Raw genomic sequence first — 23,367 nt, forward strand, 5'->3', positions numbered from 1 at the left:
TATCAGAAAGCCTTTCTCAAGGGAGATGGAACCTCAAAACCATCAAGGTCATCGCCATTTTATTTGCGGAGGAAAGGAGGGAGCAGAAATGCAATATGACTATACCATAGAATAGGCAAGGCTTGCCTTCTCTTTTTTTAAAATGTTTTGCTTAAAAAGAAATAGAAACAAAGGACTGTTGGGAACCTTACACCTGGCTTCTAGCTAAAAACATTGCATTGATTACAGGAACCTGTGCACTCCACAAGCCAATCAGCTACAGGAACATGAGGTGTCCACGAGTACCAGTTGCACCCAAGTAATCAATAAGCAGGCCCTTCTTTGTCTCAAGCTAGCCAATAGCAAGCAACCTAATCTCCTTCCTCTCCCTCCCCCCTATATATATACCCAGTTCGGAAAAATAAAGTTTGCAGCTTGATCAGAATCTTTTTTCTTGCTGCCATTCTTCGTGCCTCTTGTCCCCCCAACTCATTTGTTCTAGGTAGGTGGTCGAGCCCCAGTTGATTGCTCCGCAGGCCGGAGCAAAGGACTATTAACAGAAGGACCTAAGAAAAACTTCCTAAATGATTCTTATTTCTTGAGTCACTCATGAAATCCAATACATACAAGTTGAATAATGAAAATCTTAAATCCTGAGGGGCTGTTTCTAATACTACCTATATTTTGAAGAGTAAAGAACATGTTGTTCTCAACATTTTAATGAATGCATTAAACAAAAAGCAAATGGTTCAAGGGAGGATCCCCATCCCTCAAAAAATTAGGACAACACTGGGCTAAAGCTGTCCCTGAACAGAAAGATAAATACAGAAATTTTATACCTACTTTTCTTGTAGAAAAATTAAAACCCTTTGCATAAATGTTAACATGTTATGATGTGAAGCAACTTTTAGCAACATGATCAACTAATTGTGCTACAGTTTTGGATCACAGAGGCCATCCGTTCAGCCATGCAGTCTCTTATTACTCTTGGCAAACCACTCCATTATCAAACAACTGTTAGCTGAGGGTAGAGATGATAAGGGGACTGGGTCCCAGTGAATTATTGTGCTATTCCCTGTACACATTCCATTCTAAAGATGGAAAATGAAGATTCCAGTATTAAAAGCCATGGAATGTGTAGGTAAATCCCACTAGGTTTGGCTAATGAGGTACCCCAGTTTTTCTTTGTGTCCAGTGTATAAAAAAGTTCTGTTTTAAATGTAAGCAACCACAGGTGGTTAATGTTTTTTAACTTTTTATTATTAAACTAAAGCAAAATAACAGAATCTCAAAAATTAAAATACAGAATTCAATTTTAATTCTAAACAAATAAGAAATCTACACCAAAAACTAAAAAATCAGAGTTCACCAATATTTAATAAAGAAAAATGGCTAAAATGCATTCACAGTCATTATTTCTTCCTTATTAGCCTCAAATTTGCATCCCTTTCCTTTGTGCTTCACCTGGACAGAATACGGAAAGAATTTCTTCCTCATCTATCCTTCGTTACTGTAGTCTGTAACTTCAGAGGTGCTTTTTGTCTTTTATCTGTTCCTTCAGCAAATATTCGAGCACCTGCCTACTGGGCTAAGATGATGTGGACATAAAGATGAGTCCATCAGAGATCCTGTCCCAAGATGTTCAGGGGAGATAAGACACCAACAAATAACCAATAAATATAAATAAACTCATATAAAATATAAAGTAATATAGCATGGGTTAAAATATAAAACTAGGGGAATTTCAAGGAGTGAGAGATTACATTCAGCTATAGGAATTAAGGAATGCTTTGAGAGGATAGGACTTGGGTTGGGTACGGGCTGTTCCTTCAAGGCTTCCAAGTGGTCTTGACTGTGGTGGCCTTGATTTCTGGAGTACTCTTCTCCATGTTAATCTTTAAAACTCCCTAAGTTTCTATCTCTTCAAACTGTTCATTCTTAAAAATGATAAAAAATATTAATGTATAAATGGCAGTTTGGGGACTTCAAATTGTAATAGCTACTATGTGGTTTAGGGTTCTATTATTTTCTAAACTCTTTCCAAGGTAAAATCATATCTGAAATGCAGAGGATGCCTAGTCATGGAGCCATGATGTTTAAGTATTCAACTGGGCAAAACCTACTTGCTTTAGGTGCTTTCTCAAGTCTAAAACTAAATATACATGAATAGAAATGAAGATGAAATAAATGACTTAACATTCAGAAGTCAGATGATGAAAAATATGGCAACTGCAAAATGATATATATTAACCACGAATTTGTTTGTATGAAATGTTTTAATGAATTATGAGCCACTGACCATTACAGACTTTAAGCCTTAATATTTCTTCTTTCCTTTGTAATACTAGATAATTTAAAAATGTCTACCTCAAGTATGACAGAATATCATAGTATGAATGAGAATAACAGTAATGTCTGCTTATACATCAGCATGCTTCACTAAAGTTAAGAAGTAGAGAAAGCTCCCAGTTTCTCAAGTCAACAAAGTAAATTCAGTTACACATTTTTCCTGCACAGTTTCAGATGAAATACAACAAATACTTTGGCTTTCAATAGCACTTCCTATCCATCACACAAGCCCTTTAGCATTATGTTCTCTATCCTCAATATTCTTGTGAGGTAGTGAAGGGAAGGAGCAAGGATACTTTTTCTTTGCAGATGAGAAAACTTAAGGTGAATTTTGAATTCAACTTTGGAAGCATATTGAAAATCATCTAGGAAGTTTTTGTTTTTGAAATCCTTATGGTCATGTCATATCCCAGCCCAACATCAAAATCTTAGGGCATGGCACCCAAGTATTAATATTTTTCAAAGCACACATGACTCCAAAGTATAGCTAAGGTTCAGAACTACTGGTTTAGATAATTTATACTCAATCTTCAAGTGCAACTGCCTTCTACCTAAATGCTCTCTCAGCACCAACGAAAAAGAGATTTCATTTCCTTGAACATTGTAGTATATTAGTTTGTTTTAATATTCTGTTTAGCTACAATTGGTCTCCAGTAGCAAATTCATTGATCAGGTTATAAACCAAGGCTCTTCATTCCCTCAATGCCTGTGCTAAATATGGACCTCCATTTTATAAAATTTGCAAATGGGATGTTAGGGAATTTATAGTAAATCTTTGAGATAAGAATAACTTGTTGTTACATATTTAGGTAATTATTAGATTATAAGTTCAATATGCAATAATCATGTGTTTCTGTTTTCCATTCAGCACCTTCAAAACTTTGTTACAAAGTAAATGTTTACTAATAAGACAAAACACAAGTTATAAACAAAATTCTCAGCCACAGCTCTTAAAATTGGCCATATCACAACCTGAAAAACAAACAAGTATTTAAAAGACTTTTTAATGTTCTAACTAGCTCAATCTTCATCCTGAACCAGTTCTCTTCTTTAATCAAATTTTAAACTTTGCCAAATAGTGTCATTCCACAGCAACAAAAATCAATTCCTGTAGCAGCTATATTCTCTAGTACATGTAACATATAATTTCACTCTGTACTATTAAATATGGTTTCCAGGTTTCTGTTTGACATGGATATTGAAAAGAATCTTTAACTGATTTAATCTTTAAGCAACATACCAAATATATAACAAATATTTGTAAACCTGTCACATGGCAAAAATAAATCTTTGTTCATGACTGAAATCCCCTGCTTCACAGGAGTATTGATAACCTTAAATCTCCAGGAGCAACCCAAAACCCCAGCCAGCTGCTTGCTGTCCCTAACTTTATTAAAGACAGAATATGCATATAACTGTAACCTTAAGAAGTACAAAGATTCCACTTGCCTTAGTCAATTCTTATCACAAATATGTATCTGAAATCATATAATTTATGCTTTCATACAGAAAGATGTTTGTTTCTCTTCCAACAAAAGAAAATCTCAACCAATGTATGTTAGATTATGAATTCGAAAGAGCATTTGTGAAATCAAAATTTATTAGTCAAAAATTCAGAAAAGGAGTTAATGTTAAGCTCTCCTACAGTGAAACCTTCAAAATACTGCCAACCTGAAGTTCTCAGCGCAAGGTGTTTTATTTCAAGTCCCATGGGGGCAATTATCTGTAAGATTAAGAACATTCTTAACACAGGTTCAGGTTGGCACTGTTCCAGGTGGGTGAGTAAACATTTTCTTGATAACCCCAATGAACAGTTTGAGGCTTAGATTGTTGCATGTTGTAAACAATGTGAAATTAAAAAAATTATAATACCTACAGAATTATAAAATTATAAAAGGACCATTAATCAATTCTTTTTCTGAGGTCTGTAACTAACAGCTTTTATTTGAGGTCTATAAGAGCAATTGGCAATATTTTGTGTTTTTATGAGACAATTTCTCAGAAGGCCAAAAAATAAACCAGATACTATAAGGTGCATACTACTATAATTTTATATATAATTAGAAATAAATTTGTGTTCCTTCAATCTTTACCCAGTATATTAAAGGATTTTTACAATAACTTTGATAAAAAGAGAAAACAGACTATAACAACTATGGAAACTGTAAACCAAATATAATACAAAATGAGCCAATACAACACATCTCCTCTTAAAATCCTCTTCATTGTAGTTATACCAAATTGTCCCTTTGTGTTATTTTAATTCTGTACCATGTAGTGGTTTTTAAGAAATTTAACTAGAACAAAGCAACCTCTTTGTCCTGTATTTTTTGTTGTTTTCACACACACATTGTATATACAACTTTTAAAATAGCTGCACAATTTTACATCTCACTGTTAGAGAAGTGCAGTCCAAGCAGACCATGCTTCTCAATATATTAAAAATATTAAATAAAACCCAGCCAGTTTCATATTTTTCTAATAGTCAAGCTGGCTGGGGAAAAAAGTGTCTGGGGAAAAAACAGGCAGTTGTAAAACAGGATCAGTCTTTCTTCAAAAACACACCACTTAAAAATTTTGCTATTCCCTTATTTTATCCCTTGTACAGCATCTCTAAGATCTCACCTTAAAAGTTGGAAATAACACATTGCTAGCTTAGAGACAAAATCTGTTGCAACATGCATATGTCAACTGCCCACTCAACCAACTGCAACCCTGAGGATTTTTCTGGCCCAGTAGAAAGAGGAAACACTAAGATTATCTTTGCTGTAGAGTTGTTTCTCCAGTTAACAATTTCACGTGTTTTTCAGGATGTTTCTTGGACAAGATGTTTCTTGGACATGCATGTATGACAGTCACTTCATGGTTCTACTTTCCACAAGCAGATATCTCCTCCACTCTGTCTTTCATCTTAAGAAATCCACTGTCATCCATCCAAAGGTTTTCCAAGGTAAACCAAAGTCACTTCTGTGTTGCCATATACAGCAGAAACTGCTGGATACAAGCAGACCTTTGGAAGTCCTCTAAAGGCAACCCCCAGGAACTCATATCCACGTTCAAAAGCTAAAGTCTTATCTTCCATGTCCAAGATGACACGAATTCTTTCTCCTATCTGCAAACAGATATCAAAAGAAGGTTAGAAGAAAATCCAAAAGGGCATAAGTAGAAGAAACAATGATACAAAAAAAGGTTGAAAATATTAAGAATATATACCCTAAAAATTATTTTAAAAGCCAGAAGAGAGGGTTTCAGATTACTGAGAAACATCTGGAAGAAAGAATATATATCAATTCTATCATAACTGCTTGTTTTTATAGTTTTTTAATTTAAGACTTGCATGGGATCTACATTAAATACTGCAAATTTAAATGTTCCCCCTGAGCAGTCCTCAGGTTTTATTTACTCTTTACTTCAAGGCTTTTCTTAAGAAGGATACCACTAAAATCTATAATTTGGTATCATATTTTACCCCCAAAAAGCTATCTAAGTAACCTTTTCAAATTACCATAGCATACACACACATGCAAGCAGTCATGCACACACACCAAATGGAATATTATCTATCCATAGAAAGAAATGCATTTCTGATATATTCTACATAGAGGCACCTTGAAAACATTATGCTAAGTGAAATAAGCCAGAAACAAATAAACAAATCTTGTATGATTCCACCTACATCAGATACCTAGAATGTTAACATTTATAGAGTCAAAAAGTAGAAGTTACCAGAAACTGGGAGGGCGAGGGGCACAAAACAGAGAGTCATTTTTTAATGAGTACAGAGTTTATGTTGAAGATGATAAAAAAGTTTTGGGTATAAATAATAGAGATGGTTATACAGCATTGTGAATGTATTTAATGCCACCGAATTATATATACTTACGAATGGTTGAAAATTTAAATATTGTATATATTTTACTACCATAAAAATTATACGTATAACAAACTACTTATATAAGCCTTTAAAGTTAAAGTAGTTCTGAGACTTCTGCCAAGATAGAGGCGTAGGTGGAAACACTGTGCCTTCTCGCACACCAAGTTTAAAAACAACAAAGTTTTGGCAATGAGAACGCAGCCAAACGACAGAAAATTGAACTATACTGAAGTCCGACAACAACGACCCACTCAGCCAGACCAGTAAGAGGGGCAGAGCCAGCAGTGGAGCAGGGACAGGCAGGAAAGATCCACCGGACCCACCCAGGCCCGCAACCCAGGCGCACAGGCAGCTGAGGGTGGATCCCAGGTGTGGAGTAGCAGCAGGCGGACCCACTGCGGGCACAAGGCAGCAGGCTGACTGCGGTCACACATTTGCATGCAGATAAACCAGGCAAAGGAGCAAGCAGTGAGACGGACTGCGCAGGCCTGCAGTGGGGACCGCCATTGTCCCCCTTTGACCCCACCCTTACATACAGCGCTACTGTAGGTGTATGAACACCTAAGGCTCTGCTCCTCATACGTAACAGGTGCAAACAGAGCAAAGCATTATGGCTCAAGAAGAACTCAAAGCCCCACAGCCCATAACTCTGACCAATGAAGAAATAGCCAAACTTTCAGATGCACAGTTCAAAACACTGGTGATCAGGATGCTCACAGAACTGGTTGATTTTAGTCACAAATTAGAGGAACATATGAAGGCTAAACTAATTGAAATGAAGGGAAATACACAGGAAACCAATAGTGATGGAAAGGAAACTGGGACTCAAATCAAGGGAGTGGACCAGAAGGAAGAAAAAAACGACCAAACAGAAAAATATGAAGAAACAAGAATTCAAAAAAAATGAGGAGAGGCTTAGGAACCTCCAGGACACTTTTAAACATTCCACCATCCGAATTATAGGGGTGCCAGAAGGGGAAGAGGAACAGCAACAATTGGAAAACTTATTTGAACAAATACTAAAGGAGAACTTCCCCAATCTGGCAAAGGAAATAGACTTCCAGGAAATCCAGGAAGCTCAGAGAGTCCCAAAGAAGGTGGACCCAAGAAGGAGCACACCAAGGCACATCATAATTACATTAGCCAAGATTAAAATGAAGGAGAGAATCCTAGAAGCAGCAAGAGATAAGGGGACAGTCACTTACAAAGGAATTCCCATCAGACTGTCAGTTGATTTCTCAAAAGAGACCTTACAGGCAAGAAGGGACTGGAAAGAAGTATTCCAAGTCATGAAAAACAAAGACCTACAACCAAGATTGCTCTACCAGCAAAGTTTTCATTTAGAATAGAAGGACAGATAAAGTGCTTCTCAGATAAGATCAAATTCAAGGAGTTCATCATCACCAAGCCCTTATTATATGAAATGTTAAAGAGACTTATCTAAGAAAAAGAAGATAAAAAAGATGAACAGTGAAAGGACAGAAAACTCACAATTATTAACAACTACACCTAAAACAAAAACAAAGAGGACAGCTAGATCAGGAGCAGAACCATAGAAATGAAGATCACATGGAGGGTTAACAACAGGGGAGTGGGAGGAGGAGAAGGGGGGAGAAGGTACAGAAATAAGTAGCATAGACTGTAGGTAGAAAATAGACAGGGGGGAGGGCAAGAATAGTATGGGAAATATAGAATCTAAAGAACTTGAGACACGTGGTCATAAACTTAAGGGGGGAATGGTGGGGGAGGGGTGTACAGGGTGGAGGGGAATGAAGGGGGGAATAGAACAACTGTAATGGCATAATCAATAAAATATATTGAAAAAATAAAACTGAAGACTTGACCACTGCAAAAAATAAATAAATAAAGTTAAAGTAGTTCTATATACGACGTGGAACTTATATAATCATGAATAGCCAAATCTGACTATAAATTCTAAAGATGTAGAATAGGCTTTTTAAAAATTAACTTTTAAAAAGATTTATTTATTTTTTTTTTAGAGACAGGTGAAGAGAGGGAGAAAGAAAGCAAGAGAAACATCTGTGTGAGAGAGAAACATTAATTGGTTGTCTCTCACATGTGTCCCAACCTGAGACTGGGCCTGCAACCCAGGCATGTGCCGTGACTGGAAATCAAACCAGTGACCATTTGCTTTGCTATATGATGCTCAACCAACTGAGCTGTGCCAGTCAGGGCCAGAATAGGCTTCTAATATGCACTTGTGGGCCAATGCTCTGAAACATCTGTTCATTATAAAAAAGCAGCATAAACTGTTAAAACTGTTAAAAGCAGCATAGACTGTTAAACTAAACTGGAAGCACAATATATTCAGTTATTTCCCATTTGAAAAAATAAGTGAGGAAATGAAGATATTTTATCTTTATAATTTGCATCCACAGAAGGTTATTGCATCTACATACCCAGAGGCAGAAAATCCTAACATTTGCAACCAAAAATAGTAATTTAATACTTCCCAATTCTGATAATTCCTGTTGTTATTTCATTGTATTTCCTACCACAAATAACTATAAGCATCTGCTTTTTCCTCCCTTTGTCCAAATTGCAGATAACCCACACCCCATTTTATGGGCCTAAGAACATCCTAATTATCATCTCCATTACTCCCACCACCACCAAAATATGAACAACAGAAATGAAAAGTTATTATTTTGTTCAGTATTTGTTTTGTGCTTTATTTGCATCACCTCTCTTGGTCCTCATAGCAATCCTAGATGTTACCCCTATTGTATATTACATGAAACTAAAAAAGACCATATTGCTCCTTCATCGCCTTTGACTGAGCATATAGCACGTACACAGCAGAGGGAGCAGCTAGCAGAAGTCTCACTAGCTTCAGGTGTCAGAGAGCAAAACTTGGGAGATAATAGGGTAACTAGAAACTTAAAGTAGGAACTCTAGAAGTAACAAAACCACAAAGAGCATGAGCCCCGAAATGTAAGAATAAACTCTACCCAATTCTTGTGTGACCACTACATTACACAGACACAGAGATACCTCTAAGGAACCTAAAAAAGTAGCACCTTGAAGCCAAAAACAAACAATGAAACAAAAACGGAACAAGGACATCAGCTGATGCATACCGCAGGTGACACAAACTTTACAGTGTGAGTAGAGACAGGTTAACTGCCCGCCAAAACAAGGAAATCTAGACTCTTCAGAAAAAGAAAGCCATTTCTAAAGGAACAAAAAACTCCAAAACTACTGTATAATGCCCACAATGTCTAGTTTTCAATTTAAAAATACCTAGATAGGAAAAGGAACAGTGAAGTGTAACTCAACTCAGGGAGGAAAAAAGCAGTCAGTAAAAGAAAGTGACTCCAAGTAGGCCTTGATGTTGGATTGGCAGACAAACTGCAAAGCAGTTATTATAAAAATAGGAAGGAATTAAAGAAAAAAAATCTAGTATTAATGAATGCACAGGTAGAAAATCTCAATAGAGCAAAGGAAACTGTTAAAAAAAGTGAAAATTGTAAAGTTGAAGAGCAGCTATTAAAATTCATTAACCTGGCTTAATAGCAGAGTTGAAATGGCAAAAAAAACAACAAACAAAAAACAAAAACACTTTATGAACTTGAAAACAGAGCAACAGAAATTATCCAATCCAAAAAAATAAAGATTAGAAGAAAACCACATAGCTTCCAATGCATAGAGACTAGGACAGTATCAAGCAGTACAACAATTATGTTAAATGTAAATGGATTAAACATTCAAATCAAAAGGCAGAGACTATGAGATCCAGTTTGATATAAAGCAAGACCCAATTATATGCTACCTAGTACACCAACAAATTGAAAGTAAAATGATAGGGGTTGGGGAAGGTACCCTGCATAAGAAAGTAAGCATTCGTAAACATAAGAAAGCTGGAGTGGCTATAGTAGTATCAGACAAAATAAAGATGAGGAATATTACTAAAGTCAAATAAGGTCATTTCATAATGATAAAAAGAGTTAATCAGATTGAGAGATAGGACAATGGTATATATAGATACCCAATAACAGAGCTACAAAACACATGAAGCAAAAACTGACAGAACCAAACATAAAAATAGATAAATTAACAAGTACAGTGAAAATTTCAACACTCCTCTCAATAAATGATAGAACAGGGAGTTCCAGCCAAGATGGAAGTATAGGTAGAAACCCTTTACTTCCTAACACAACCAAAAGGAGGATAACAACCAATCTAAAATCAATGAACAACCAGAAGTGTCAGAAAATCAAACTGCATAGAACTCTGACAACCAAGAAATTAAAGAAAAAGTCAACCAAAATAACCACACAGGTAAGGACACACAGCAAGGCAGGCTCAGAAAAACCATGGGGAGGTAGTGGGCTGCGTGGGCAGGGCTGGCTGAAGGCGAAACTGAGACTCAGGGTTGACCGGGGACTACCCGCACTCGGTGGGAGAAACTCCCAGTCCTTGAAAAGTGGGCTGGAGCCCAGCAGGGGAGCTGCATTGTTCCCCCTCTGGCCCCTCTTCTACAGGGAGCAAACAGGGTTGCCTTACCCTGGTGAATACCTAAGGCCCCACCCTCTTACAACCTAACAGGTGCACCATGACAAAGAAATAGGGCCAATATGAAAGAATGGAGCAAAACTCCAGAAAGAGAGCTAAGTAAGGAGAAGATAGCCAACCTATCTGATGGAGAATTTAAAGCCCTAATCAAAATGTTCAAAATGCTCACAGAACTGATTGAGCTTGGTTGAGAAATGAAAGAACAAATGAAAGATACCCAAAATGAAATCAAGCAAAATATTTAAGGAACCAACAGTGACAGGAAGCCAGGAGTCAAAGCAACCATTGGAACAAAAGGGAAAAATAAACATCCAACTGGAACAGAATGAAGAAACAAGAATTCAAAAAAACAAAAAGTAACTTACAAACCTCTGAGACAGCATGAAACATTTCAATGCCCGAATTATAAGGGTGCCAGGAAAAGAACAACAGCAAGAAATTGAAAACTGATTTGAACAAATAATGAAGGAAAACTCCACCACTCTGGAGAAAGAAATAGACTTCCAGGAAGTCCAGGAAACCCAGAGAGTCCCAAAGAAGTTGGACCCAGAGAGGAACACACCAAGGCACATCATCAAGTTACCCAAGATTAAAGAGAAAATCCTAAAAGCAGCAAGAGAAAGGGAGACAGTTACCTACAAAGGAGTGCCCATTAGACTACCAGCTCATTTCTCAAAAGGAACCTTGCAGACAAGAAAGGTCTGGAAAGAAGTATTTGAAATATTGAAAAGCAAGGACCTACATCCAAGATTAATCTATCCAGCAAAGCTTTCATTTAGAATGGAAGGGCAGATAAAGTGCTTCCCAGACAAGGTCAGGTTTAAGGCGTTCATCATCATCAAGCCCTTATTATATGAAATGTTAAAGGGACTTTAAAAAAAGCATATTTTACTGATTATGCTATTACAGTTGTCTCATTTCCCCCCTTTACTCCCCTCCACCCTGTACACCCTTCTCCCACCCACGTTCCCCCCACATTCATGTGTCATAAGTTCTTTGGCTTCTACATTTCCCCTACTATTCTTATCCACCCTATTTTCTACCTACCATCTACACTACTTATTCTCTGTGCCTTTTCCCCCTCTCTTCCCCTTCCTCTCCCTGTTGATAATCCTCCATGGATAATCTTCCATTTCTATGGTTCTACTCCTGATCTAGCTGTCCGCTTAGTTTGTTTTTGTTTTAGGTGTGGTTGTTAATAACTGAGTTTGTTGTCCTTTCACTGTTCATATTTTTTATCTTCTTTTTCTTAGATAAATCCCTTTAACTGAAATGTTAAATGGACTTTTTTGTTTTTTAACATTTTATTTATTTATCTTCAGAGGGGAAGGGAAGGAGGGAAGGAAGGAAGGAGGGAAGGAGAGAAGGAGAGAAACATCAATGTGTGGTTGCCTCTCATGTGCCCCTGATGGGACCTGGCCTGCAACCCAGGTATGTGCCCTGACTGGGAATCAAACTGCGATCCTTTGGTTCGCAGGCCTGCACTCAATCCACTGAGCTAAACCAGCCAGGGCTAAATGGACTTTTACCTAAGAAAAAGAAGATCAAAAATATGAACAGTAAAATGACAACAAACTCACAACTATCAACAAATGAACCTAAAAAAAAGAAAAACAATGAAAACAAAAACTAATGAAACCACTAGAACAGGAACAGAATCAGAGAAATGGATTATCACACAGAGGACTTTCATTGGGGAGGGGGAGAGGAGGAATAGGGGGCAAAAGGAACAGGGAAGCAGAGCATAATTAATAAGCATAAAATAGATGGAGAGAGATAAAAAAATGGCATAGGAAACAGAACTCAAAAAACTTACATGTACAACCCATGAATATGAACTAAGGGGGGGATGCTGAAGGGTTAGAGGGTACAGGGTGCAGGGTGCCGGGGGGATAAAAGAGGAAGAAGTGGGAAAACTGAAATACCATAATCAATAAAAATACCTTAAACAAAAATAAATGATAGAACAGGTAAAAAAAAAAATCAGTAAGGATATGGAAGACTTGAACACCATACTATCAACCAATTTGACCTGTCATTTATAAAATATTCCATCCAACAACAGAATATATGTTTTTTTCAAGCACATGTATTGGAACACTTGATGGAACACTCATCAAGATAGACCATATGCTGACACTATAACAAACCTCAGTAAATTTAAAAGAATTGAAATTATACAGAGTATGTTCTCCGAAAAGAGTCTGAAGGACTTTACAAAATTACCACAACCCTAGTAGCCGTTAGTCTTTATCATTAATATTTTTTTAAAATATTTTATTTATTTATCTTTAGAGGGGAAGGGAAGGAGAGAGGGAGAGAAACATCAATGTATGGTTGCCTTTCGTGCGTCCCCTGCTGGGAACTGGCCTGCAGGGAACTGGTCTGCAACCCAGGCATGTGCCCTGACTGGGAATCGAACTGCGATTGTCTGGTTCGCAGGCCCGCGCTCAATCCACTGTCATTAATATTATTTTTAAATATATTTTGATTATGCCATTACACTTGTCCCATTTCTCCCTTCATTCTCCTCCAACCTGCACACACCCCTCCCTCCCACCTTCCCCAGCTTTAGTTCATGTCCACGTGTCATAAGTTCCTTAGATTCTACATTTCCCACACTACTCTTGCCCTCCCCCCTATTTTCTCCCCATCGTCTATGTTTATTCTCTGTACCTTCTCCCCACTTCTTTTCCTCCCACTCTTCTGTTGCTAACCCTCAATGTGATCTCCACTTCTGTGGCTCTGTTCCTGATCTAGCTGTCCTCTTAGTTTGCTTTTGTTTTAGGTGTGGTTGTTAATAACTGTGAGTTTTCTGTCCTTTCACTGTTCATCTTTTTTATCTTCTTTTTCTTAGATAAGTCCCTTTAACATGTCATATAGTAAAGGCTTGGTGTTGATGAACTCCTTGAACTTGACCTTATCTGAAGGTCAAGCATTTTATCTGCCCTTCCATTCTAAATGAAAGTTTTGCTGGATAGAGCAATCTTGGATGTTGGGCATTGGATTTCATGACTTGGAATACTTCTTTCCAGTCCCTTCTTGCCTGTAAGGTCTCTTTTGAGAAATCAGCTGACAGTCTGATGGGAACTCCTTTGTAGATGACTGTCCCCTTATCTCTTGCTGCTTCTAGGATTCTCTCCTTCATTTTAATCTTGGCTAATGTAATGATGATGTGCCTTGGTGTGTTCCTTCTTGGGTCCACCTTCTTTGGGACTCTCTGAGCTTCCTGGACTTCCTGGAAGTCTATTTCCTTTGCCAGATTGGGGAAGTTCTCCTTTAGTATTTGTTCAAATAAGTTTTCTACTTGTTGCTCTTCCTCTTCCTCTTCTGGTAGCCCTATAATTTGGATGGTGGAATGTTTAAAAGTGTCCTGGAGGTTCCTAAGCCTCTCCTCATTTTTTTGAATTCATGTTTCTTCTTTCTTTTCTGTTTGGTTGTTTCTTTCTTCCTTCTGGTCCACTCCATTGATCTGAGTTCCAGTTTTCTTCCCACCATTATTGGTTCCCTATGCATTTTGCTTCAGTTCACTTAGTGTAGCCTTCATTTTTTCACCTAATTTGCGACTGAAATCAACCAGTTCTGTGAGCATCCTGATCACCAGTGCTCTGAACTGTGCATCTGATAGGTTAGCTACCTCTTGGTCACTTAAAAGTATTGGTTCTGGGGCTTTGATTTGTTCTTCTGCTTGAGACATTTTTGGTCAGGTCGCACCTGGTACATACAAGTGGCAGAGCCTTAGGTGTTCACCAGGGCGGGGCAACCCAGTCTCTGGGTTGTGACATGGTCTGGATGAATGGTTTGTTGCTGGATTTCGGTAAAGTTCACTTTTGTGTATGTTCTGGTTGTGTTTTTGTTTCTAAATCTTTTTTGTCCTTAAATTTAGTTGTACGAGAAGGTACAGTATTTCTACCTGCGCCTCCATCTTGGCCAGAAGTCTCATGAATGATTATTAAGTCCAGACACCGTTCTCTTTAGGGCAGGGGTGTCAAACTTATTTTTCACCAGGGGCCACATCAACCTCAACGTTGCCTTCAAAGGGCCAAATGTAATTTTAGGACTATATAAATGAAAGTACTCCTTAACTAGGGGCAAGGAGCTTGGCACTGCTGCCAGGCAGAAATAAGGTGCCGTAGAAAGAAGGTTTCAGCTGCATAAAACATGGTGAAGGGCCAGATGCTGCCCAAGGGCCTTGTGTTTTGTCACCTGTGCCTTAGGGTATTTGCAAAACCTAACAAGACCATGAAGAAAGGATTCTATGAAAGAAAATCCTTCCAGGCTTTTCTACCTCAGGAAACTGAATATATTTTTAGTTCTTCTACTTTAGTATCCATGACTTGAGGTCATTACTGAGGCTGGAGCTTTCAAGTCACATTTTTCTGAAATATGCACTCTATAATTCCTTAAAATTTCTATTTTCTTAGAAGGTTACTATGTTTTAGACCTATGGTAATCATATAACTTTTATGAACAGAAACTATAATTTTGACCCTAGAATCACTTAAGTGTTGCATAAAGCTAAAATGAAAACAATTAACAAATGGCGCTGGCAGGGTAGTTCAGCTGGTTAGAGTGTTGTCCCAACATGCAAAGGTTGCAGGTTCAATTTCGAGTCAGGGTGCATATAGGAGGCAACCAATAAATGCAAAAATAAGTAGAAAAGGAAATCGATGTTTCTGTCTGTCTCTCCCTTCCTCTTTCTCTAAATTTTTAAAGAAATGCAGAAGTGTGCCTAAACTTGCCTGTTTCATAGAAATCATTGATACTTGCGGAGGCTGTGAATCCACAAGCAGATTAATAAATAGCAGAGGGTCTGTATGTACATGCATATAGGTGCATTTGTTGGGCTGAGATGCCTAGAAAAGGTAGATTTAGATGTGCTGTGATAAAGGAGAGATGACAATATAGAGCTCAAGTCAGCAAACTATGGTGCCTGGACCAAATCCGGCCAGCAGCCTATAAATAAGCTATGCTCACTCATTCACATATCATCTATGGCTGCTTTTGTGCTCTAACAGCAGAGTTGAACAGCTGTGACAGAGACCATATGGACCACAAGGCCTAAAATATTTACTACCTGTCCCTGTACTTTAGAAAGAGTTTGCAGACCCCTGATTTAGAGCAAAGATGAAATGCTCACGGTTGAACATGTATTAAGAAACAAATATTGAGATACTAAAAAATTACCATCAGAGTAGCTAAGAAAGGCCAGTTACATTATTTATTTAAAGATTACCAAAAAGACACACAAAGCTCCTATATAATTACAAATTCGAAACAAATTAAGGCATGATTTGACAAAGGCCCACATCTAAGAAAATACCTAGTTTCTCACCTGATATTTTGGTGCATTGTTGCATTGTGGAAAACTGCCATTGACTTCTCCGTTATGTAGTAGGTTATTGTCCACCAGATTCCAGCCCCAGCTCTGGTCATCACTGCCCAACAATGCCACATAACCTTGGCACTGCATGGGGGCCCGTTTTGTGGCAATTCCAATCACTGCCACAGTGCCCAGAGGGCCCTCCCACCACACTTCCCATGCGTGGCGGCCCTCACTGAAACCAATCTTGGTCCTTGCACCATCAGTGCTCTGAGCAATGGGGTTTCGATGTAAAGTAAAGCCATTCTTCTTAATGTAGACATTCCTGGAGCAGTCATTAGTGCTGAAGGCATGCTGGAAAGCACGTACCTGAAAAGATGAAAAACAGACCAAAGAAACAGAAGTTTGATTTTTCTTAAATATTAAAAAATACCCAAACCTTAGGCTATGTGTTTTTAAACAATGAAGTTACATATTTTTAAGTAATATGAAGAAAATTTTCCAAAAAATGGCATCCATCCTAAAGTTTCAGTATGAGGCACTAATATAACATTTAAAATACCTGCCAACTACTTCATTACTGACCAAAATTCTAAACCCAAATCAACTTTGTAAATATCAAAAGATATATACAAAAATACATATATTTTAGAGATGATACTGAAATGTTTATGGATGGCATAATAATATCTGGGAGTTGGTTTGAAATATCCCAGGTTGGAGTAGGAAAGTGCATAGAGTAAACACAAAATTAGATCTCCCATGAATTAATCATTGGTAAAATTCGGCAAGACGTATAGGGAGGTTTATTAAACTATTTTCTCTACTCTAATTTACATTCAGTACTTTTGTAACAAAAAGTTAAGAGATTTACCAGTTTCATGTCAGCAATCCTGTCACCCAAAATAATATTTTAAGTAAAATAGAGAACTTAGTCATAGCAGCTCTAAAGTTTATGAAAATCTTTAATAACCACAAATGATCTAAATCCTCAGCCTCCTTGCTAGGTATTACTCATACACTGAGACAACGCTCTCATTTTTACCAAGTCACATAACCCCTTAGATAGCATCTCAATTCAACCACCAGAATTTATAAAGAGATAGCCATTAAGAACAGCTACCACTGATAGGAAAGATGAGTTGACTTTCAGTAATTACCAGTTTTTTTTTAACTTCCAAAATAAAGACAGCATAAAAATTGCTGCTCTATACAAATAATAACAATTTCTCATGTTTTAACCATTTAAAGCTTTTCGCTTATATGTTAAAAAAAGTAATCTCTTAATTTTATTCAAACAACCCAAAAGCAGCCAAAGGCTCAGACCAACTGCTTTAGTTAATCTGAGAAATCATCTCCAGAATCACAGAATTTCAGCATTAGGAAGGACCTTACAGGTCACCTAATCCAACTCAGGGATGAGGACCCACAACTAAAAGTCAACAGCTAAATAGAGAGAACCCTAAAGGGAAGTCGGGTATCCAGTCCCCTCATTTATCGTTCATTTACTATTAGCCAGTACTTCACTGTTTCACTTCTGTACTCCAAAGCAGAGATTTAATAAAAAATAAACAAACCTGCTTGTTTCAAATATCCTATGTTTTCATAAAGAGGCTGTAAAACTGAAGTATTCCTAAATTTTCTTCCTGTCTCTTCCTACTTATAACACACTTTAAAGCACCTAAAAGATCAGAACAGGATTGAAGGGGGAGTAAAACATTCTGAAATTATTAAGTATTGCCCCAATAACTCAAGCGATTACTATCAAGACGATTCCTCATTATAAAACATTTAATTAATACTCATCTATGCCTACTTTTTGTAAGTACCAATTGCTTTTCTCTATCCTTATTCCCTTCATCACACAAGAGATTGTGTTGACAATCTCTTCCTCAAAATTCTATGACATTTTCCACCCTGACTAGTGGCACTCAGTGGACTGAGTGCTGGTTTGAGAACTGAAAGGTCGCTGGTTTGATTCCCAGTCAGGGCACATGCCTGGGTTGGGAGTCAAGTTCCCAGTTGGGGGCGTGTGAGAGGCAACCAATTGATGTATTTCTCACATATGGATGTTTCTCCTTCCCTCTTTCTCCTCCCCTTCCCCTCTCTCTCTAAAAAAATAATAATAATAATAAAAATATTTAAATGAAAAAAATTATATGACATTTTCCTATTACTCTGGACGGATCCTTCACTATAACCTTTTGGTGACCATCCTACCCCTGCCTCCCAAACTCTCCAGACTCAGTCCTTAACCCTCTAACTGAATTCTTTCCAGACCTGTCTCTCTAAAATAGCACCTTTATTACTGATACATCTCATCCCAGTTCAATAACCTTTGATAATTCCATACTGACAACCATTATCAATTATAAATTCTTCTGCTGGCTTTCGATGTCCTTCAGATCTGGTTCCTCCTGTCTCCCTTTCTAACTTCATGTTATTCTCCTTGTCTACATAGTATCACACATGCTTTCCTACCCTCACATATCCTCTTATAGCAGGGGTGTCAAACTCATTTTCGCTGGGGGCCACATCAGCCTCATGGTTGCCTTCAAAGGGCTGAATATAATTTTAGGACTGTATAAATGTTAACTATTCCTTAACTAGGAGCAAGGAGCTCGGCGTTGCCTCTGGGTAGAAACAGGGTACCTGCCAGTCAGATAGAACCAGGTGGAGGGCCAGATTCTGCCCACAGGCCTTGTGTTTGCCACCTGCGCTCTATAGCCAGCTCTAGTCCTACCACCTTCACGAAGTTGTTCTTAACTGGGACAACCCAACCTTCCCAGCTTTTCTCTGTTGAATTCCTACCCACTATAGTCTGCATTGTTTGACACAATTCTGTACACATCCCAACCACCCGATTCTAGTAAAAAATACTGTGCAAAAACTTTAATCTAACCTAATTGATCAAATCTCTACAGGAAATGGAGAGGACTGAAGAACATGTTAAGTAACACGATGGGAATGAAATCTACAAAATCCAGACCAAGGGAAGCCACTGATTTCTTCAACAAATAAATTGCAGGGATAGAAAGTGGGGAGATGGAGAGTGAATTTGTAGCTGAAGTAGCCTTAAGAGACATACCAATTGTTTGCCACTGGAATACTGGAACATATACAGATCATGATTAAATAATGTGAAAATTAAAAATGAACATTTGACATTTTTAAGACAACTGGAAATTTGAATACTGAACTTTTTTACATTAAGGGGTTACTGTTAATTTCTTTACACTTTAGAGCTGTAATAGTATTGTGAGTTGTCCTTATCTTTTAGAGATGGAATACTAAAAAAATTCAGATATGGAAAAATAAATACACAAATTACTGTAATAAATAAAAACAACGTATGGTTCCTGTTCCATAGCCTCATGTACAACCAGGATTGTACACTTACGACAAACAGTTTAAAGACCTACTTTAGGATCTAAGTTTGAAATTTAAAGAACTATAGTTAGATGCTAAGTATGACTGGAATAATTGATGCTATTAGATGACACGGAAGATATGAACTTAAAAAAAAAAAGACCAATCTTAAATAGACTGACAACTCCAAGTACTTTCCAATTTTATGCTATTCCAAGCTTGTTCCCATCCTTCTCTCAGTTACTGGAAATTCAAACTGACTCTTCCTTCTTCATCATCTCACTCTGCTGGTTAGCTTGCTGCCCACCTATGTAGATTTGTTCTCTGCAATAGTTCTCCTAGCCACAACCTATTTTCCTCTATACACTTGTTCATGCATTTGTCCTATATACTTACCTTAAGTACTTCTGGTACAGGCACTAAACCCTGCCCTCTCCAATTCATTTTATGGCCAAGTTTTTCTAAAGTAGAACTCTTATTTTGTCACTCCTGTGTTCAAACTTCTGTGGTTTCCAACTGTAGAACAAAGCCCAAACTATAGACTGAAGGCTGTATTTAAAGGATGTCCATGGCATATCTGGCTTCAACTTAAGCTTACAATCATATTTCTACTGTAATTCAATTGAACTAAATAAACTATTTTATATTTAGTCTCTTCTCTAATCTCCAAACTATAACAGCTGCCTATCTGAAATCTCTTAGATGTCTCAAAAACACTGTGAATTCTATTCTACTCAATTGAACTTACTGTTAGTCCCCAAGTCTAACCCAGGTGATCCCTATATTATGTAAGCTAGATACCTAGGAGTTATCCTTAGCACCAACCTCTTCCTTACCACTAATCACATCTACTATAGATTTTACTTCCTAGATTTCTCATCTGCTTCACCAACTACTTCCTAACTGATCTACCCATATATCTAAAGTTACCCTCCAACCTGTGCTCCATACTGAAGCTAGAAATAACCTCTTAAAAATGTAAACTAATCACATTCACAATCCCCATACACCTCACCCACCTCTTGCTTATAGTTCAAAATAGCTTCCCTACAGTTTGGCACCAGTCCACCTCTTCCACCTTATCTCAAACCTGCCTCACTTGCTCTCCGTGCTCCAGCCACACTGGTGTGTTTTCTGTCCCTAAAACTCACAGGTTCCCTTCTGGAAGGCTCTTCCCTCACAGCTTGGCCTATATCCTTATACTTCAGATTTCAGTTTATAATTATTTTTTTACAGAAGGCCTTTCCTGACCTCCATACCTACGTCAAACTCTCCATTACTGACACTCAGAGTACCCTGTATCTCTCCTTCATAGTACTGACCACAGATGCAATCTTACAACTATGTGATTATTTAATTACTATTCATTTTTCATCACTAGATTGTAAGGCAAGGCATCCATAAGAGTTTACATCTGTTTTTATTAACTATTTCATCTACAAAACTGAGCTTAGTGACAGCACTCATATTTTTTTAAATAAAAATATAGTATATGCTGTATAAAGCTTTTACTTTCTCCTGGTTCTGCTTTTGTTCAGGGTGTTGAATATTAGTAAAATGTTCAAATCCTTTCCAGCTTTAAAACTCACCTCAGATACAATCTCAACCTCAAACCTTCTCCAGTCCTCCACTTAACTTGTAAATCTCTCCTTTTCCTGAACTTCTCTAACAGAAGCAATTTTTACTATTTGTTACTTATTTCTATACATTTTTTCTCTTCTATTAGACTGAGGAATTCTTAACTAGACTGACATCTTTTGAATTACTTTTCATCTTCAAGATATTTTTTAAATTCTCCAACATCTGAATGAACATGTTATTAATACAAATATAGAATACTTGTAGTGCATGTAGTAGAAAGACATACAAAGAATTAAAGACTTACGAAACCTAAACTATCTAAGGAGGAGTATAAAAGAAATAGGTAACACAGGTTGCCTCCAAGAAGGGAAACTGGGTGGCTGGGGGACCGGAGCAAAAGGAAGACATTTTGCTTTTTTTAAATGTTGACTCACACAAACACATTGTTTTATATATTATTATATGAATCTTGAGTCATGTGAACATATCTATTACAGACCAATGTCATAATTTAACATAAGTAAAAACAGTAAACTTTTGAAAAATAAAACTAATGATACCTACACACTTGAGATAAAACAAGCCAAAATTGCAATCTTCTGCAATCTACTACATAATTTACAACTAGTATCTGCGGTACATTTATACCATGTACAAATAGTGTAGTAAATCAACATGTTATTTCACTTAGTAAGAAAACAACTTGATAGATCATATATAACAGCAATATTCATTCCTTATCTTATTAAACTAAAACCTGCTTTATTACAGAATAAATTTTACATCTATTTCACATGGAATATCTTTATTCCTTATTCTGACATTCATTGGCAGTCTAGCATTAAAAAGGGATGTTTTCCCTTTTTAGTCATTAATGCTTCTTTTTAATGTTCACCACATTCTAAGTCAGATTTCATGCTCTCTTACATATATATGTTCTTGGTAACTGCTATGCTGAATAGCCGTTATCCATCCGACTCAAGCTAGAGGCCTTTATTTTGCCTGAAGAATCCTTTTAGCCCTACTACATCTGTTACTGGACATTTTTATTTCCATAAGAAGAAAGTGGGAATATGAATAGGAATCTAGAAGAAATAAAAGGCAACAACATCAAGGTGGAACTAGGAAAAAGTTGGCAAGGAAGTAGCCAATAATAGTGAGACAAGGCAGTATTATGATGGTTAAGTGATGCCGATGGGTATATTGAAAGTAAGTAGGATGCCTAGGACCACACTCACTTATAAAACTTAAACATAGTGGAAGGAATTCAGGAGAACCTTGGTTAAAATAAGGAAAAATGGTTATAAATCAGAGCTTGGAAAAGGCTGGGTTAAAGTGAGAGTGAAAGCCAATGTTAAGGCAGCAGGAAGATGTAATATAACAAAGCCTATTTGGAAGACATGGAGAAAAATGAGAATATTCATGGTACAACAATGGGGGTGATCTGTCTTTAAAGGGAAAAACAGTGAAAAGTAGAGTGAGTGATGGAAACCAGGGATGGGAAACCATCTGGTCCTTAAAAAAGTGCATCACGGAAGTGGGGTGGGTTAAAGAACCGAACTTCAAAGAGAAAACCTTTATGGAGAGATGTGAGGTTAGGTACTGACTGATGCGCTAGAAAGGCGGGATGGTGAAGCGAGGAGTCTGACTCAGAAGCTTAGATGACAAGCACTGAGAGCGGTACGCAGGAGCTGGACTGGGGGCAGCGGCATGGCCCTGGACTCCCTCACCTTGGCCTTGTAGCTGGGCAGGTTGCAGAGGATGTCCGTGCGCAGAGCCTCTTCTGCCAGGCTGCGGGCACACAGGCTCCGCCACACCTCGCTGTTCTCATCGCCGTGCAGGCAGCGGTACCAGTGCTTGCATACAAGGGCGCAGCTCCGCAGCTCGGACAGCTCCAGGTAGGAGAACACCAACTCCAGCACTCGGCAGGGCAGCCGGCCCCCGATCCCCGAGGACCCAGAACCCGAGCTGGCGCCCGCACCGCCGCCGCCGCCACTACAGCCCGCGCCGCCCGAGGCTGCCCCGGCCCCCGGGGCCGGCGCCGCCATCGCCTCACGAGCCGGCCCGAGGGCCGCCTCCACTGCCGCCGCTTCCCCCCGTCTCTGCTGGGGAGGCCAAGCCTCGCCTAAAGACCGGAGCAGCGCTCACCGCCCCTTTTCCAGCCAACCGTCCGGCCCCTCCGTCACTCCCGCCCCTGCCCGGGGGAGCTCGCCGCGCGCCCCGCCTCACTAAGGGCAGACGCACCCGCCGCTCCGGCGTCCCTCGCCCCACCCCCGCGGTTCCTTCAGCGCGAGCGCTGGAACCGCCCGACTCGCAAGGCCTCCTCGTGGCGCGCCCGCGGCTCCGCCATGCGGGT

General features: G+C 38.4%; 1 protein-coding gene across 1 annotated transcript; it reads right to left on the reverse strand.

Annotated features, from left to right (window-relative positions):
- Positions 1 to 1,308: 1,308 nt before the first annotated feature.
- Positions 1,309 to 23,334, reverse strand: FBXO45 (F-box protein 45). The gene is made up of 3 exons (XM_037147444.2): positions 22,742 to 23,334; positions 16,074 to 16,430; positions 1,309 to 5,440 (listed from the first exon to the last, which is right to left on the reverse strand). Exons 1-3 carry the CDS (start codon positions 23,057 to 23,059, stop codon positions 5,255 to 5,257), a joined length of 861 nt encoding a protein of 286 aa, XP_037003339.1. The 5' UTR covers positions 23,060 to 23,334; the 3' UTR covers positions 1,309 to 5,254.
- Positions 23,335 to 23,367: the final 33 nt, after the last annotated feature.

The sequence above is a fragment of the Artibeus jamaicensis genome, unplaced genomic scaffold (assembly GCF_021234435.1).
Source record: "Artibeus jamaicensis isolate MK-2021 breed Jamaican fruit bat unplaced genomic scaffold, CSHL_Jam_final contig_793, whole genome shotgun sequence".
Taxonomy (NCBI): domain Eukaryota; kingdom Metazoa; phylum Chordata; class Mammalia; order Chiroptera; family Phyllostomidae; genus Artibeus; species Artibeus jamaicensis.

Bases quoted from the DNA above. Each gene is read 5' to 3' on its own strand.
- FBXO45 (XM_037147444.2), bottom strand. From the start codon at position 23,059: ATGGCGGCGCCGGCCCCGGGGGCCGGGGCAGCCTCGGGCGGCGCGGGC. The intron at 16,431-22,741 runs GTGAGGGAGTCC...TCATCTTTTCAG, and splicing joins TGCCCAGCTACAAGGCCAAG to GTACGTGCTTTCCAGCATGC. The intron at 5,441-16,073 runs GTGAGAAACTAG...ATCTGTTTGCAG, and splicing joins ACAATGCACCAAAATATCAG to ATAGGAGAAAGAATTCGTGT.